General features: G+C 43.0%; 1 protein-coding gene across 1 annotated transcript in view; it reads right to left on the bottom strand.

The window, feature by feature from the left end:
• The window catches only part of FER1L6 (fer-1 like family member 6), a 241,960-nt gene that overhangs the window by 152,647 nt on the left and 71,901 nt on the right, over positions 1-17,412 (bottom strand). Inside the window, exons 8-10 of the mRNA XM_073590299.1 lie at positions 8,653-8,809; positions 7,540-7,726; positions 5,367-5,559 (exon numbers count right to left, since the gene is read on the bottom strand). Coding sequence (XP_073446400.1) covers positions 5,367-5,559; positions 7,540-7,726; positions 8,653-8,809 — 537 coding nt within the window. The remainder of the gene's footprint in view (positions 1-5,366; positions 5,560-7,539; positions 7,727-8,652; positions 8,810-17,412) is intronic.

The raw sequence follows: 17,412 nt of genomic DNA, 5'->3' as shown, positions 1-17,412 counted from the left end.
GAATATAACTACTATAATACTGCCCCTATGTACAAGAATATAACTGCTACAATACTGCCCCCTATGTACAAGAATATAACTACTCTAATACTGCCCCTATGTACAAGAATATAACTACTATAATACTGCCCCTATGTACAAGAATATAACTACTATAATACTGCCCCTATGTACAAGAATATCACTACTATAATACTGCCCCTATGTACAAGAATATAACTGCTATAATACTGCCCCTATGTACAAGAATATAACTACTATAATACTGCCCCTATGTACAAGAATATAACTACTATAATACTGCCCCTATGTACAAGAATATAACTACTATAATACTGCCCCTATGTACAAGAATATCACTACTATAATACTGCCCCTATGTACAAGAATATAACTGCTATAATACTGCCCCTATGTACAAGAATATAACTACTATAATACTGCCCCTATGTACAAGAATATAACTACTATAATACTGCCCCTATGTACAAGAATATAACTACTATAATACTGCCCCTATGTACAAGAATATCACTACTATAATACTGCCCCTATGTACAAGAATATAACTGCTATAATACTGCCCCTATGTACAAGAATATAACTACTATAATACTGCCCCTATGTACAAGAATATAACTACTATAATACTGCCTCCTAGCTGTGAGGTTGTGTGTTTGTAGCTCTCCTGATGTCTGGAGCAAGCCCAGGGGGAGGCCACCCTGGGCGGGGTAACTCCCCAAGCAAGGCCCAGGCTTCCAGGCCTACACTTGGAAGTAGCGCTCAAGTTGTGTCTAAGGCGGATGCAAGTCCCAAAGTTGTTTCTGAGGGAAAGAAAGCTCAGAATGGAAGTAGCAGCAGCAAGAAAGATTAAGCTGCGAAAGTACGTAAAGTAACGGAACAAGGAAAAGCCATGGCTGTGGGTAAGAAAGTTCCAGTTAAGCAGTTGGCCAGCCAAGGCAAGCAGAATGAAGGACAACTAGGAGAAATCCTAAAGAAATCTACTGGTGAGAAGCTGAATGGAGGAAAGCAGCCTGCAGCTCAGGAGGTGCCATCACCGGCTTCAGGTGTGCAGCTGACTCCCAGCAGACAGAGGAGAACCTCACTGGAGAGACAGACGCTCCAGGAGAACCTGCAGCAGAAGCATGTGGTGGCCAGCATGGCGAGCTCTGGGCGCACAAGGTCGCAGTCAGGTGGCAGCAGTAAAAGTGCTGTGGAGCCTGGAGCCACGAAACCAGCGGTGGTGAAAGTTAAGGAAACGTCTGGTTTCAAGCATCCGGGGACATTGCTGAAAGCAGAATCCCAGGAGGAGACGCCATGTGCACCTGAGCTTCAGGTCGCAGAGGAGATCCCAGGACTGGTCAAGAGGCTCGGTGAGTTACAGCAGCACAAAGACTTGCTGCAGAAACAGATAGACATGGGCTATAATGTAAAGGCTGCTAATCCTGGTGGGGATCACACCTTTTGTGATCAGACTCTGAACATGCTTGGTATACAGCTGGCAAAAGTGGTGACAGACATGGACTGTGTCCTAGAGAGGATGGGGCCCCTGGCAGAGACTTATAGGAACCAGGAACTGTTTATGTCACACAAGCAGGACTCTGCAGGTTCCAGCTCAGACATTGTCCCAGGTGAGCCCCAGAAGCCGGTGCTGCCAGTGCTGCAGCCTGCAAGTTTCTGCTTCCAAAAGGGTCAAATACTGCAGCCGCAGCAGCCTGCGGCAGACCCCAAGCAGCAGCATGTTATGCAGATTCCAGCAGGTGTACCACAAGTCTCAGAATGCCCAGCACAGCAGCCTGCAGCAGATTCCAAGCAGCAGCATGGACTGCACTTTCCAGCAGAGGGACTACAAGTCTCAGAATGCCAAGCACAACAGTTGGGCAGTGGACATGTGCCGGTCATTACTGATGGTGCCCAGCAGGGCTCTGATGCTGGGGATAACCGCACTGTATCTGGGGTGTCGGGGGCTTGGGGGAGCACAGTATCTTTGGTGGATGCTGCACAGTCTGATAATGACATTGATGTTGATGATAACAATGTGCATGATAATGTCTGTGATTTCCCCCCTTTAATTTCAAGCACACAAGGTGTGGCTGCCCCTCCTACTGCAGATCTTCACCCCGTCAGCCAACCCAATGTGACCCCGCACGGTCCCCCCAGTAATGCCTGGAGTCGTGGTGCTCCGTCCTTTACCTCTGGTACCAATTATACAGGCCAGGCGTTTAAACGGAGAAATGTTGTGCGTTTCCGGCACAGAGGTGCCAAGGAGGACCTGCCAGACAGGAGGTTTGTCATCAGGGAGCTCTTGTGCCACCAGATGGGGTTTGTGCCAGTCAGCATCCTGGCAGTGATTAATCTTCCAGACAGGCAGGGCTATGATGTCAGCTTTAAGCTCATGTCAGACCTGAACAGATTCTGGTCTAGTTTCCCCAAGTTTAGAGACTCGGAGGGCTGGAGTAAGTTCAGCTTTATTCCTATCTCTAAGCCAGATACTGTCACCGTAAATGTCATCTTCTGGAATGAGTCTGTTCCCCCGCAGGACATTGTGGTGTGGCTCCGGAGGCATTGTGACCTGGTCTCGGACCTCACCAAAAGCAGAGACAGTGATGGTATCTGGACGGGAGGGTGGCGGGTTTTGGTGAAGCTGCGCCAGTGCAATAACATCACTGCCCATTTACCCAACTCCTTCTTTATTGGGAGGGAGAAGGGTGTGTGTTTCTATCCTGGGCAGCCTCGTAAGTGCTTTAAATGTGGCAAGGCAGGTCACCTGGCAAATACCTGTACTGTGGTGAAGTGCAACCTGTGTGGGGAGGTCGGCCATCTAGCTGCAGACTGCCAGAACATCAGGTGCAACCTCTGTGGGAAGATCGGTCACCCTCACAGGGACTGTCCAGACGCCTGGCACAATATCTGTAAGGACTTTCCTGACGAGGACTTGGTGGCAGGGGCAGAGATACTGGAGGAGGCAGCTTTACTGTCAGGAGAAATACTGACCAGACCAGAGGTCCACCAGGGGTCTACTCAGCTAACACCAGAGCAGCAGGGTTCAGAGAGAGAACAGGGGAGTATGGAGGTTGTACCTCAGGGGCAGCGGTCACAGGAAGGCATTACTTCAGTGCTACCATCTGTGTCTGAAGAGTATAGCAATAATCAGAAAAGGAAGAAAAAGGACAAGGCCTCCCGTAAACCTGAGGGGTAAGACACTGGCCAAGGAGCCGGGAAGAAATTCCAGAGCTCTGCAGGTGTAATGGTCGTATCTAACAGGTTTGATGTTCTGTCTGAGTCTGACGGCGATTTTGAAGATGACCTTAAGAGAATTGACGCAGAGTGTGATAGGGACGTAGAGGACTGTCCTCCGCCAAAGCGGAAGCCCTTACCTGAGGGCACTAGATTAGAGTCTGAGATGGAGACCGGTGGTGAACAGAATAACTCCGACTCAGATCTGTGACGCTGTCAACCAGATAATGTCCAAACTCAGATAGGGAAAATCATTAGGAGAAATTAGGAAATGTTAAGATATGGAAGGATGAGTCACTGGGTGGAATATGATGAGCTCTGTTTGCAAAGTGTTTTTTTTCTTTTTCTTTCCCCAAACTAGGAGTATGGACTCAAAGTTAATTTGATATGTATAAACTGGATATGTAATGAATGTATGTACAATCTAAGTGAATTCAGTTTTGTATTATTGGAGGAATGTTATTTGTATTTGTTTGGTTTTTACAATAAAAATTGCCCCTATGTACAAGAATATAACTACTATAATACTGCCCCTATGTACAAGAATATAACTGCTATAATACTGCCCCCTATGTACAAGAATATAACTACTATAATACTGCCCCTATGTACAAAAATATAACTACTATAATACTGCCCCTATGTACAAGAATATAACTACTATAATACTGCCCCTATGTACAAGAATATAGCTACTATAATACTGCTCCTATGTACAAGAATATAACTACTATAATACTGCTCCTATGTACAAAAATATAACTACTATAATACTGCCCCTATGTACAAGAATATAACTACTATAATACTGCCCCTATGTACAAGAATATAACTACTATAATACTGCCCCTATGTACAAGAATATAACTACTATAATACTGCCCCTATGTACAAGAATATCACTACTATAATACTGCTCCTATCCTATATACAAGAATATAACTACTATAATACTGCTCCTATGTACAAGAATATAACTACTATAATACTGCCCCTATGTACAAGAATATAACTACTATAATACTGCTCCTATGTACAAGAATATAACTACTATAATACTGCCCCTATGTACAAGAATATAACTACTATAATACTGCCCCTATGTACAAGAATATAACTACTATAATACTGACCCTATGTACAAGAATATAGCTACTATAATACTGCTCCTATATAGAAGAATATAACTACTATAATACTGCCCCTATGTACAAGAATATAACTGCTATAATACTGCCCCTATGTACAAGAATATAACTATTATAATACTGCCCCTATGTACAAGAATATAACTACTATAATACTGCCCCTATGTACAAGAATATAACTGCTATAATACTGCCCCCTATGTACAAGAATATATCTACTATAATACTGCCCCTATGTACAAAAATATAACTACTATAATACTGCCCCTATGTACAAGAATATAACTGCTATAATACTGCTCCTATATAGAAGAATATAACTACTATAATACTGCCCCTATGTACAAGAATATAACTGCTATAATACTGCCCCCATGTACAAGAATATAACTACTATAATACTGCCCCTATGTACAAGAATATAACTACTATAATACTGCCCATATGTACAAGAATATAACTACTATAATACTGCCCCTATGTACAAGAATATAACTACTATAATACTGCCCCTATGTACAAGAATATAGCTACTATAATACTGCCCCTATGTACAAGAATATAACTACTATAATACTGCTCCTATATAGAAGAATATACTACTATAATACTGCTCCTATGTACCAGAATATAACTACTATAATACTGCCCCTATATAGAAGAATATAACTACTATAATACTGCCCCTATATAGAAGAATATAACTACTATAATACTGCCCCTATGTACAAGAATATAGCTACTATAATACTGCCCCTATGTACAAGAATATAACTACTATAATACTGCTCCTATATAGAAGAATATACTACTATAATACTGCTCCTATGTACAAGAATGTAACTACTATAATACTACATGTCCACTGGTGGGGCTGCATTGGGATTTTTGCATTAGTAGATGTCCCCTCGTGACAGGATCTGATAGACTGAGTGTGACAGTACGGTATACTACTAAAATAAAGCAAAATTATGATCTCACCCTTGTCCCCATCTTGCTCATCAGAAATCTTTTTCAGGTCTATGAAGTGAGTGGCTAATGCCACGTCATTCATGCTGCCCTCATCCCACACCTGGATCTTCACGCGGCGACACAATGGAGGGAACATCTCCTTGAATATGATCTGCTCGTGCCATACAGGTTCTGCTGTATTCTTCTGAGCTGTGGTTCGACCCTAAAAATATATTATTCTTGGGATGTAATATGCAACCATCAGAGTCATGTAGTAATGAAGGATGAAGGATAAAAATAAGGTGATCGGCTCCCTGCTGTGGCCAATGGGGTAGCACCACACCCTACTTAAACTCCCAACATACTGATAGGAGTTCCCAGATATTGCTTGTATTTGTCCTTGTACTCTGGTCCTGATCCTGTTTTTGCACAGATTCTGACCCGGCTCGTAACTCTGACTTTATTCTGTAATCCTTCCTGACTCTGACCCCAGCTAGCTTGACTTTGCTTTCATTTACCACCTGATATCAGTTTCCCTGATTTTGTCTACTGATTCTGTCCTTGGTTGTCTCCCCTGATTTTGTTTTAGGTTAGCTCCTCCAATCAACAACTAGAGTATGGACGCAACTTAGGGGCCCCTGGTAATATCTGCTCATAGGAGTTAAAATAATAAATCCTCCTAAAAATCAGTGCAACAAAGACTAAAATGTAAATATCAAATAATTTTGATTTAATAGAAAATATCATATAATTAACGAATATTAAAAAAAAATATATATTAATAAATGATAAACAGCTGAATTATGAGCACATGGTTTAGAAACCCAATAAATTCTATAATAATATGTACCGTATATATATCAAACTACCATACTAGAATTAATCTGATGAATATCACATGTTATAATAGATGTTAAAATATTAAATACCAATCATCTGTACAAAAGGACAACTCCATAAAGACAGCACAAAAATTAATAAATATATACAATGTGAAAAAATACATAAAAAAATAATACCACAAAATGTGCAAAAATATTTGCAATAGCAATACATGAAATAAAACAGCACAATAAATATTAAATTCATACAATGTGAATAAATATATATATATTATCACAAAAAGTGCAAAATTTGTGCAATTACTATAAAGTGCTATAAACAAAATTAAAAAAATGACAAAAATGATGAAAAAAGTGCTACTGTGCTGTAACTGGAAAATATATACGGTATGTAAAAACCAAAGCTGTGCAAACATTGCAAAAAAAAATTGCGTGGCACTTTAATACAAAATAGTGCCTAGTGCTGCAATGAAAATAATCAAAAAGTGCTAACAGTGCTTCTGTCTGAAGGGTTAATTCCAGGTAAGATAAAGCACTGCAGTGCTATAAAAGTGGCACAGTGCTAAAAAGATCAGGTAGTTTTAAAAATATGTAACAAATCAGGGGTTTGATATACCAAGAAAGTAATTGTGATCTGTTCCCTACGCGCGTTTCGGCGCATACCTTCTTCCGACAGCGTGTACCCTATATGGTTCCCCATACAGAGCGGCTAGTGCCAAGTCTGGCTGAGGTAGGCTTTTTAAGCTGATAGCATCTTCCAAACTTAATGATTCTCTTTATCTGTGACCAATGCAGCACCTCAAGGGCGTATCTTTTGAGGGTTCAGAGCTCATGGCACCCACTCTTATATTGGGGACCAGATAACATACCAGTAATACAAATGAGGCATGGTAGGCATCTGAAATGTAAGCCTCCTCCATAGATTCTTACAACTCAAAAAAAAGGAACAGTCCTGAAATGGGACCCTTGCAATCCTTTGAAGTAGACCATCCCCTTTAGGCTATGTTCACACTTTGAGTAAAAAGATGCAGAAATTTCTGCACCATTTCTGCATTTCTTGGCAGGAAAAATGCAGCTGCAAAACAGCATGTTTTTGATTTTTTTTAATGCATTTTTGCCCTGTTGTTTTTTTTTTTACTGATTTGAATGAGGTCAATGGTGAAAAAAGCACAGAGAATTGACATGCTGCAGATTGTTTTCTGCACCAAAACTGCAAGTCAAAACTAGTGAATGTTTGCATGACACTTCAGGTTTCTGGCATCAGGATTGCTTCATGTTTTGCTAGCAAATCTGCATGGCAAAAACGCCCCAAATCTGTAACGTGTGCACAAGCCCTTAGTCTCCTAATCAGCATGACTTACCATTTGTCCAGCAAATAAAACAACCACATAGGGATCCACAAGGTCCTTGCTATCTCCAATAAAGGCTTTGGTGACATTGGCCATAATGCTAGAGTTGATCTTGGGGAGACCTTCTGCTCTGTAGATCCTCACGTAGAATCTGGCCCATGGTCTTTCTGATGGAAATCCTTTAGGTATCAATAAGTTCCTTCAAAAACACATGGGACATATATGAACAGATGAAATAAAAGTTGAAAATCAGCCTTATTTCTCAGAAGTGTACTCCATTCTTAAGGTTTCATTACACTAATTTTTTTTTCACAAAATGTGTCCGCGCATGTGAGCTTCCACTCCATTCATTGTCTTTGTGGGGACTTCCAGAGATAGCTGAGTACACCTCCTGTGGATGGAGGATGACTTCCAATATTGGGAACAACCCCTTAAGGTCTAATTTGTGCTGCTGTACCACTGGGTACAAACTAAAAACTAACAGGCAGGCAGTTGTTAATTACCAGCCTTTTGTACCTGGCGCCGGCTCAGAGCAGTCACTGGTGGATCCTGCTGGCAATGCAGCTGCTGGTCGTGAACAGAGCTGCTCTTCCTCTTCCAGGCTGCTCTGCCAATGAGGCGTTCCTGCCGACGTCTTGCTGATTGACTGCTGGCTCCCTGCAGTTATGCTGCGGGCAGCCGGATGTCGATAAGCATTTAGTTGGTAGTCACGCCTTGTGAACAGAGCAGAGAGGAAGAGAAGCCATTGATCTATTGACATGACGCTAGTGGAAGCCGCTGAACCTCCGGCAGGAGTGGTTAGAGATCAGCACCAGGCATAACAGGCAGGTAGGTGGGTCATAGTAGAAAAAAATAATCCTGAATAACCCCTTTAAACCTGTCGCAAGCTGTGTTGAGATTTGTTGCTGCCATCAATTTCTAAATTAATTAGTTCTTCCAAATAAAATGGAAAAATGTCCAGCGTTCACCTTCTCATCTATGTTTTATGCTCTGTTATGCATAATATATGGCGATAAGAGATTCACAAATTTTGCAGTCTTATTTTCTTCACATATCGCATAGCATCCCAACTTTTATTCTATTTGAGGTTGTATGATTTTTTTTGTATGTTTTATATGTTCATACTTCTCTATTTGTTCTTCTGCATCACTGATTTTCTGAGATGACTGTATGCTGTCCCCTTTGCCGGCGACGCTGATGTCACATTTGAGGTAGCCCTTAACTCCAGTCCTGATATCAGATGGGTCCGTAAGGACAGCCCATTTATCGAAGAACTGATGTCCTGCAAGATATAACATTCATCTATGACACAGAAACATTCAGCATATTTAAAACACATCGTACAATGAAAGCAGATAGAAAGAGTGTCTTCTATCTATCATACATATGCGTAATATCCACAATTCCAAAGGAAAAAAGAAGACATCACTGCTGAATCAGTGTGCTACAGGTGTAATAAACGATTGCAGGCTATACCTTTAGGATTCCGGGTGCTCCTCCAGAAGAAACTTCATGCTAAATTCCATAGAAAAAAGAAAACGGATAGCACTCACCGATCCTTAAAAAGTTCCATACTTTATTCGAAAGCGATTAAAATATCATGGCCAGGAGTGTGAGGACAGGAGTGAGCAGATGCAGGTGCTGACGACGGCCGTTTCGCGCTGAAAAGCGCTTCTACGGGTCAAGACCCGTAGAAGCGCTGTTCAGCGTGAAACGGCCATCGTCAGCACCTGCATCTGCACACTCCTGTCCTCTCTCTCCCGGCCATGATGCTTTAATCGCTTTTGAATAAAGTATGGAACTTTTTAAGGATCGGTGAGTGCTATCCGTTTTCTTTTCTCTATGGAATACATATACGTAACACAGACAGACGGTTGGGTACCATGTAATACTGAAATTTCCCTGTAGAGGTGCTGCAGGGAAATTGAACGTTTGCTCCCAGGTTGACCTACAGATTAGAGCAGATATCAGGGGATCATACCAGCAAGACAACTTGTGGTCAGATCTTTGTAACAAACATTTGTCATTTATAAATCATTCTGAAATTTTGGGGGCTTCTGCCGCCATTAAGAATTAAAATGAACTCAATCTTTTATTAAATTCATCTTCTTTCATTACAGTGTTATGTTATGTCAGTCTATGTCAACCGAGGTGCAAGTCATATAATGAACACGTCCGTCTAGATCTGTCCACAGTTGGGTAATTTTTGTCTTTTTATTTTTCCAGGTGGTGGCAATGATGGATGGCTGACACGCTGACAATTTTACAAATGTTGAAGAGCAGTAGTTTTTATATGGTTAAAGAAGACCTTTCATCATCGTTTTCAGGTTGAAGTGGACACACAATGTAACAGTGTGTTTGTTTGAGTGATAAATGTAATGCTGGTGGATGTGGACCCACTGCGCTACAGGCCAGGCTTACCCTGGAGGGGCATGACTAAGCAACTATTTGGTTTCCGCTAGCGTCTCTGGTGGTGACGTTAGGGTTGGTCACAAGTAGTCACCAAGTACCTCCAGGGCAGTCCCCTGGACTGCAGGAGCTGACAGGAATATCAGAGGCATGGGTACAAGGTACAGGAGGGCAGAGACGTTCCGACGTCAGAGCAGCCAACACAGGATCAGAAGGTAGATTCGAGGTAGGGGGGCGGAGAGATCAGTCAGGATGGGAAAACTAGCCAGTTTGGTAACGGGAAGAGAACTACAGAGACGAACATGAACATGAACTACAAGGAAAGAACCAAATGGTAGAGCAAGGAGTGATGGGAGGAGGTTCCTATTATAGTGCCTGCTCGCATGAGATAGGCCAGTGATACAGATCTCTGCAGGACACAGCAGGGTTAAATTCCTGCATAGAACAGCCACACCCATCTAAGGCCTAATGGAAACAACATGCTGTAGCAGCTGCGTAGGTGAGTACTGCAACAAGCAAACCTCAGTAAGCCGATCTGACACAAGGAGAAGCCATCCGGTGACCATGGTGAGTAGGGAGGCACGCAAGTTACCACCATGACAATAATATCTCCACAATGGAGACACAAAATAAAGCAAAAAGTATTTGGCATGTAATTAAATAACTTTTATTACATCAACGTGGGTGTTATCAGATACTTTTCACTGTGGATATGTACTTCTTCTCCCTGTATAATGCTAACCAATCATAAACAGTCAGCAACACAGCAGAAAAAGAACACGCCCCCACCATAGATTAGAGGAAGTTTCTTAGTGTGTGAATTGTATGAGACAGCCCTGATGTCCTGGTCTAACCTCTTACATGATTAGAAAGCACAGATGACTAACATGTTTCAGATAAGTGGGGTGGAGTGGCAGCATAGCTTATGAAACAAATATAGGTCCACAGGTCCAGCTCAATGTAATAGACATCCTTTGGTATTCGAAGCACAGGAAACACTGCATCAGAGGGTAGGGCAATCAGTGAAACAGGACAAAATCTAACTCAATAAACTGGTGAACAAACTTCTTTCTTTATTCATTAAAAGTGGTCAGTGGAGGATAAAACAAGATTAAGGGTGCGCAGTGGCTTGAATCGCGTCGATGCTGCATATCATGTAACTTGCATCACTGATTCTGTTTTATCGTCCACTGAGCACTTTTGGTGAATAAAGAAAGAAGTTTGTTCACAAGTGTGTTGAGCAGCACAGCTTAGTTTAGCAGTGTCACATTACAAACCCTTCTGTCAGCTCTCCTCTTCTCATAGCATGATCATCTCTGCTTTACTACCCTTCCCCGCACAATGCCTGTCCAGAGTTGTGTCAGTAATCACTTATGTATATTGTGCTCAACTTGCAATCACTCTGCAATGAGATCAGAGTAAGCCGAAATTATATTTCATACAGGCGTAGCCCAAAACAGAATGCTCCTGTCTGAGATGTAATGACTGCTCGGCTCACACTGCAGAGCAAGCACGAATTGCTTGAGCACAACAGACATAAGTGTGATTACTTATCCCACACCTTGCACTAAGTTACTGTTGGGGTGTATTCTTTCTCCTGTGTTGTTTACTGCTTACAGTTGGTCAGCATCATACAGGGGGAACAAGTACATGCCCCCAGCAAAAACATATTTTGCAACAACCACTTGTACCTAACAAAAGTTAGCTCATTAGGTGCCATAAACATTGATTGCTAATATCTTTGCCTAATAAAATATAAAATGGGACATGAATCTCTCTCGAGATCTGGAACTCACTGTGGAATGTTTGCAGTGGAAACCTAGACGAGCATGTGCAGCCCTCTTTATTCATTTCTGCGAGAGTGCACTTGGAAATGTTTCGAGCTACTGTAGAAATTGATGCAGAATGCGGCGCTTACACAACCACCTGTTGTGAGTTCATTTTCCCCTTCACCATTGAGGTCTGATGAACTCCCTCTTCTGGTGAAAGAAGGTAGTGAGGCTGATTACAAAGCACCTGAGCAGAATGATGATGACTGGGTGACTGGAATTGCTGACTGGATATAAGGCAGCCGACGCCCTTCTGCCTTGCGGGTGATTTCTCTGAGGGATTCTAGGAGACCAGTCTGATTCCTGCTCCTCAAAAGCTAAGTTTTCTGCTCTGCTTTTTGAATTTGTGTTTTGGTTTTGTTTTGCCTTGTTTTTCTGGATTTCTGCCTTCCCCTGCGGGGTGAGCTGAATTCCTTTTTGCTCTGTCTTCAGAAAATGCCTGAGTACTGATATAGTCTTTTTGAAGCCTAGCGTCTTCAGGGCTTTTTTCACTATCAGTCTGTTGGCTTTTGTTTTGAGAGGGTTATGGTGGATTGCAGACAGCAGCTTTTCTATTCTGTCCTATTTAGTTAGCCTGGGCCCCATCATTTGCTCAGCCTATCTTTCTCTCTGTGTGAGTGTTTTTTCATCTTGCTTCACTGTCATTATATGTTGGGGGCTGCCTATTGCTTTGGGGTCTGCTCTGGGGCAGTTTAGATTTCCCTTTCTGTCTTTAGGCTATGTAGTTCTCCGGCTGTAATCGAGGGGTCTAGGGCACCGTAGGGACCCCCCACGGCTACTGCTAGTTGTTGTTGTTAGGTTCAGGGGTCTGCAATCCGATAGCTGCCAACTTCTCTGGTTTTCTGGACTTAGCTAGTATTTCTGTTTCTGCCTCCTACGGTGACTCATTCATAACAGAATCACCCGCCATACCGCAGATCCAAGGGTACTCAATAGCAGGAAAGAATTGTAAAAAAAAAAGGTGTGTATATTTTTTCCTCTATATCTCTGAGGCCGTAGGGGGAATTTTTTTTTCTCTCAATGGAGATAAAGCAATTGTCTGATCGTGTGGAGCAGCTCGCTGCGGAAGTGCGGGGAATTTCCGCCTATCTTGCTCATTCACATGCTGAACCAAAGATCCCTACTCCTGATGTGTTTTTTGGGGATCAGTCTAAATTTTTGAATTTCAAAAATGATTGTAAATTATTTTTTGCCTTGAAGCCTAACTCATCAGGGAGCGTCGCGCAGCAGGTTAAAATTGTCATCTCTTTGCTGCATGGCGATCCCCAGGATTGGGCGTTTTCTTTGAAACCAGATGAACCTATTCTGTCTAATGTGAACACATTTTTTCAAACCTTGGGGTTGTTGTATGACGAACCTAATGCTATTGATCAGGCTGAAAAGACCCTGTTGGCATTGAGCCAGGGTCGAGATTCTGCAGAATTGTACTGTCAAAAATTCCGAAAGTGGGCGGTCCTTACTACCTGGAATGATAATTCCTTGGCAGCTCTCTTTCGGAATGGTTTGTCAGAAGCCGTAAAAGATACTATGGTGGGATTTCCTGTTCCCTATGGTCTTGACGATTCTATGTCATTAGCCATTCAGGTTGATCGGCGTTTACGTGAACGCAGGACTGCACGAGAGCTGTTGCCACCTGTTGAACAAGTGTCTGAACCTATGCAATGTGATAGAGTTTTGTCCAGGGAGCAACGTCAGGAGTTCAGAAGGCGTAATAAGCTGTGTTTTTTTTGTGGGGATGCCTCGCATATTATTTCAGTCTGTCCTAAACGAGAGAAACGTTTTGCACACACGTTTTCTGTGGGTGGTGTTCAACCTAAGTTTCTTCTGGCAATTACTCTGATCTGCTCCCTGTCCACATTTTCCGCCAAGGCTTTTGTGGATTCGGGAGCAGCCCTGAACCTAATGGACTTGGATTTTGCTAAACGTTGTGGATTTCCGATGACACCTCTGCGGACGCCTATCCCTTTGAGGGGGATTGATGCTACTCCTTTGGCGAAAAATAAACCTCAGTTTTGGACCCAGGTGGTAATGCGGGTTGCCCCAGACCATCAAGAAAATTTTAAATTTTTGGTGTTGCATAATTTGCATGATACCATTGTTCTGGGGTTTCCCTGGTTGCAAATTCATAATCCAGTTTTGGATTGGAAATCTGTGTCTGTGGTGAGTTGTGGTTGTCGGTGTGCCCTTAGTGAGGCTCCGGTTTTTTCCACCTCTCCTCAGTCGCATGATGTTCCTGACTATTTGGCGGACTTTTATGATGTATTTAGTGAGAATGAGTCTGCGTCTTTGCCTCCTCATAGGAGTTATGACTGTGCAATTGAACTGAGCCCGGGGTGTAAATTTCCCAAGGGTCGGCTTTTCAATTTATCTGTACCCGAGCACGAGGCTATGCGATCCTATATTAAGGAGGCGTTGGAGAAGGGTCATATTAGACCATCCTCTTCACCCTTAGGTGCCGGGTTTTTTTTCGTGGCCAAAAAGGATGGTTCATTAAGGCCTTGTATTGATTATCGTGCCCTCAACAAAATTACTATTAAATATCAGTATCCGTTACCCCTGATTCCGGATCTATTCTCCAGAGTTAAAGGTGCTTGCTGGTTTACCAAGCTTGACCTCAGGGGGGCGTATAATCTTATCCGCATTAAGCATGGGGATGAATGGAAGACGGCGTTTAATACTCCGGAGGGACATTTTGAGTACCTGGTGATGCCTTTTGGGCTCACTAATGCCCCTTCTGTCTTCCAGTGCTTCATGAACGACATTTTCCGAGACTTTGTGGATAAATTTTTGATTATCTATCTGGATGATATTTTGATCTTCTCCAAGGATTGGGATTCTCATGTGGAACAGGTTCGGACTGTGTTCCGGATCTTGAGGGAGAATTCCCTGTATGTCAAAGGATCAAAAATGCCTTTTTGGGGTACAGAGGATTTCATTTTTGGGATTCATTTTGTCTCCGTCAACTATTGAAATGGACCCGGCCAAGGTACAGGCCATTTATAATTGGGTTCAGCCCACTTCTTTGAAGGCCCTCCAGAAGTTTTTGGGTTTTGCTAATTTTTATCGGAAATTTATAGCAAAATTTTCTAGTATTGCCAAGCCATTCACTGATCTGACTAAGAAGGGTGCTGATGTGTTGAATTGGTCTCCGGAGGCTGTTTCTTCCTTTCAGGAGCTGAAGCGAAGATTCACTTCTGCCCCGGTTTTGCGGCAACCTGATGTCTCACTCCCGTTCCAGGTAAAGGTGGACGCTTCTGAGATTGGTGCAGGAGCTGTTTTGTCCCAAAAGGATCCTGTAACATCTAAAATGAATCCCTGTGCTTTCTTTTCCCGAAAGTTCTCTCCATCTGAACGTAACTATGATGTGGGGAATCGGGAACTGTTAGCCATGAAATGGGCATTTGAGGAGTGGAGACATTGGTTGGAGGGAGCTAAACATCAAGTTGTGGTCCTCACTGACCAAAAGAATTTGATTTACCTGGAGTTGGCCAAACGCTTGAACCCTAGACAGGCTAGGTGGGCCTTGTTTTTTTACACGTTTTGATTTTGTGGTCTCTTTTCTTCCTGGCACTAAGAATGTCAAGGCAGACGCCCTCTCTAGGAGCTTCTTTGCTGATTCTCCTGTGGTGACCAAGCCTGCTACCATCTTAGGCGAAGGGGTAGTTCTTTCTGCCATCTCGCCCGATTTGAGACGTGCTCTGGAAGAGTTCCAGGAACACAAACCTGAGCGTTGTCCCAGTGGAAAGTTGTATGTTCCTGGCCAGTGGAAGAAGAGAGTGATGTCTGAAGTTCATTGCTCTGCATTGGCTGGTCATCCAGGTATTTTTGGTACTAGAGATCTGGTGAGTCGGTCTTTTTGGTGGCCCGCCTTGTCTCGTGATGTCAGGAATTTTGTGCAGTCCTGTGGGACTTGCTCCCAGTCTAAACCTTGTTCTCGCTCTAGTGGGTTGTTGATTCCTTTGCCGGTCCCCAGGAGGCCATGGACCCATATTTCAATGGATTTCATCTCTGATATGCCTGTCTCAAAGAGAATGACTGTTATTTGGGTGATTTGTGATAGGTTCTCTAAGATGGTTCATCTTGTACCACTCCCTAAGTTGCCATCTTCCTCTGAGTTGGTGCCCCTGTTTTTGCAACAGGTGGTTCGCTTGCACGGGATTCCTGAGAACATTGTATCTGATAGAGGAGTTCAGTTTGTGTCTAGATTTTGGAGGACTTTCTGTTCCAAGCTGGGAATTCAGTTGTCCTTCTCCTCTGCTTTTGACCCTCAGACCAATGGGCAGACGGAGAGAACAAACCAGACCTTGGAGTCGTATTTGAGATGTTTTATTTCCGCTGATCAGGATGATTGGGTTTCATTTTTGCCCTTGGCCGAATTTGCTTTAAATAATAGAGCTAGTTCTGCCACTTTGATGTCACCTTTTTTTTGTAACTTTGGGTTTCATCCTCGATTTTCTTCAGGGCAGGTGGAGTCTTCTGCCTGCCCAGGTGTTGACACTGTGGTGGAGAGAATGCACCAGATCTGGGACCAAGTGGTGGATAAGTTATCTCTCTCCCAGGAAAAGGCCCAGCGGTTTTCCAACCGACATAGGACCATTGGTCCCCAGTTTAAGGTTGGTGATATGGTTTGGTTATCATCAAAAAATATCGCTATGAAGGTGGCTTCTCCTAAGTTTAAGCCTAGATTTATTGGACCTTACAAGATTTTGGAGATTATTAATCCGATCTCTTTTCGTTTGGCTCTTCCTGTCACATTTAAAATTCATAATGTGTTTCATAAGTCCTTGTTGAAGAGGTTTGTTGAACCAGTTGTTCCTGGGGTGGCACCTCCGGACCCTGTATTAGTTGAAGGTAACATGGAATATGAGGTAGAGAAGATACTGGATTCCCGTCTGGCTAGACGGAGACTCCAGTATTTGGTTAAGTGGAAGGGTTATGGTCAGGCGGATAATTCCTGGGTCTCTGCCTCTGATATTCATGCCAAAAGATTGGTGCGTGCCTTTCATCGGGCTCACCCTGATCGCCCTGGTGGCGTGGATGAGGGTTCGGTGACCCCTCCTCAAGGGGGAGGTACTGTTGTGAGTTCATTTTCCCCTTCACCATTGAGGTCTGATGAACTCCCTCTTCTGGTGCAGGAAGGTAGTGAGGCTGATTACAAAGCACCTGAGCAGAATGATGATGACTGGGTGACTGGAATTGCTGACTGGATATAAGGCAGCCGACGCCCTTCTGCCTTGCGGGTGATTTCTCTGAGGGATTCTAGGAGACCAGTCTGATTCCTGCTCCTCAAAAGCTAAGTTTTCTGCTCTGCTTTTTGCATTTGTGTTTTGGTTTTGTTTTGCCTTGTTTTTCTGGATTTCTGCCTTCCCCTGCAGGGTGAGCTGAATTCCTTTTTGCTCTGTCTTCAGAAAATACCTGAGTACTGATATAGTCTTTTTGAAGCCTAGCGTGTTCAGGGCTTTTTTCCCTATCAGTCTGTTGGCTCTTGTTTTGAGAGGGTTTTGGCGGATTGCAGACAGCAGCTTTTCTATTCTGTCCTATTTAGTTAGCTTGGGCCCCATCATTTGCTCAGCCTATCTTTCTATCTGTGTGAGTGTTTTTTCATCTTGCTTCACCGTCATTATATGTTGGGGGCTGCCTATTGCTT

This window comes from Dendrobates tinctorius, unplaced genomic scaffold, assembly GCF_039654945.1.
Source record: "Dendrobates tinctorius isolate UK_male_01 unplaced genomic scaffold, ASM3965494v1 ptg000116l, whole genome shotgun sequence".
Classification (NCBI taxonomy): Eukaryota; Metazoa; Chordata; class Amphibia; order Anura; family Dendrobatidae; genus Dendrobates; species Dendrobates tinctorius.
The sequence above is the reverse complement of the archived record's forward strand: the minus strand, read 5'-3'. Positions and strand labels throughout refer to the sequence as shown.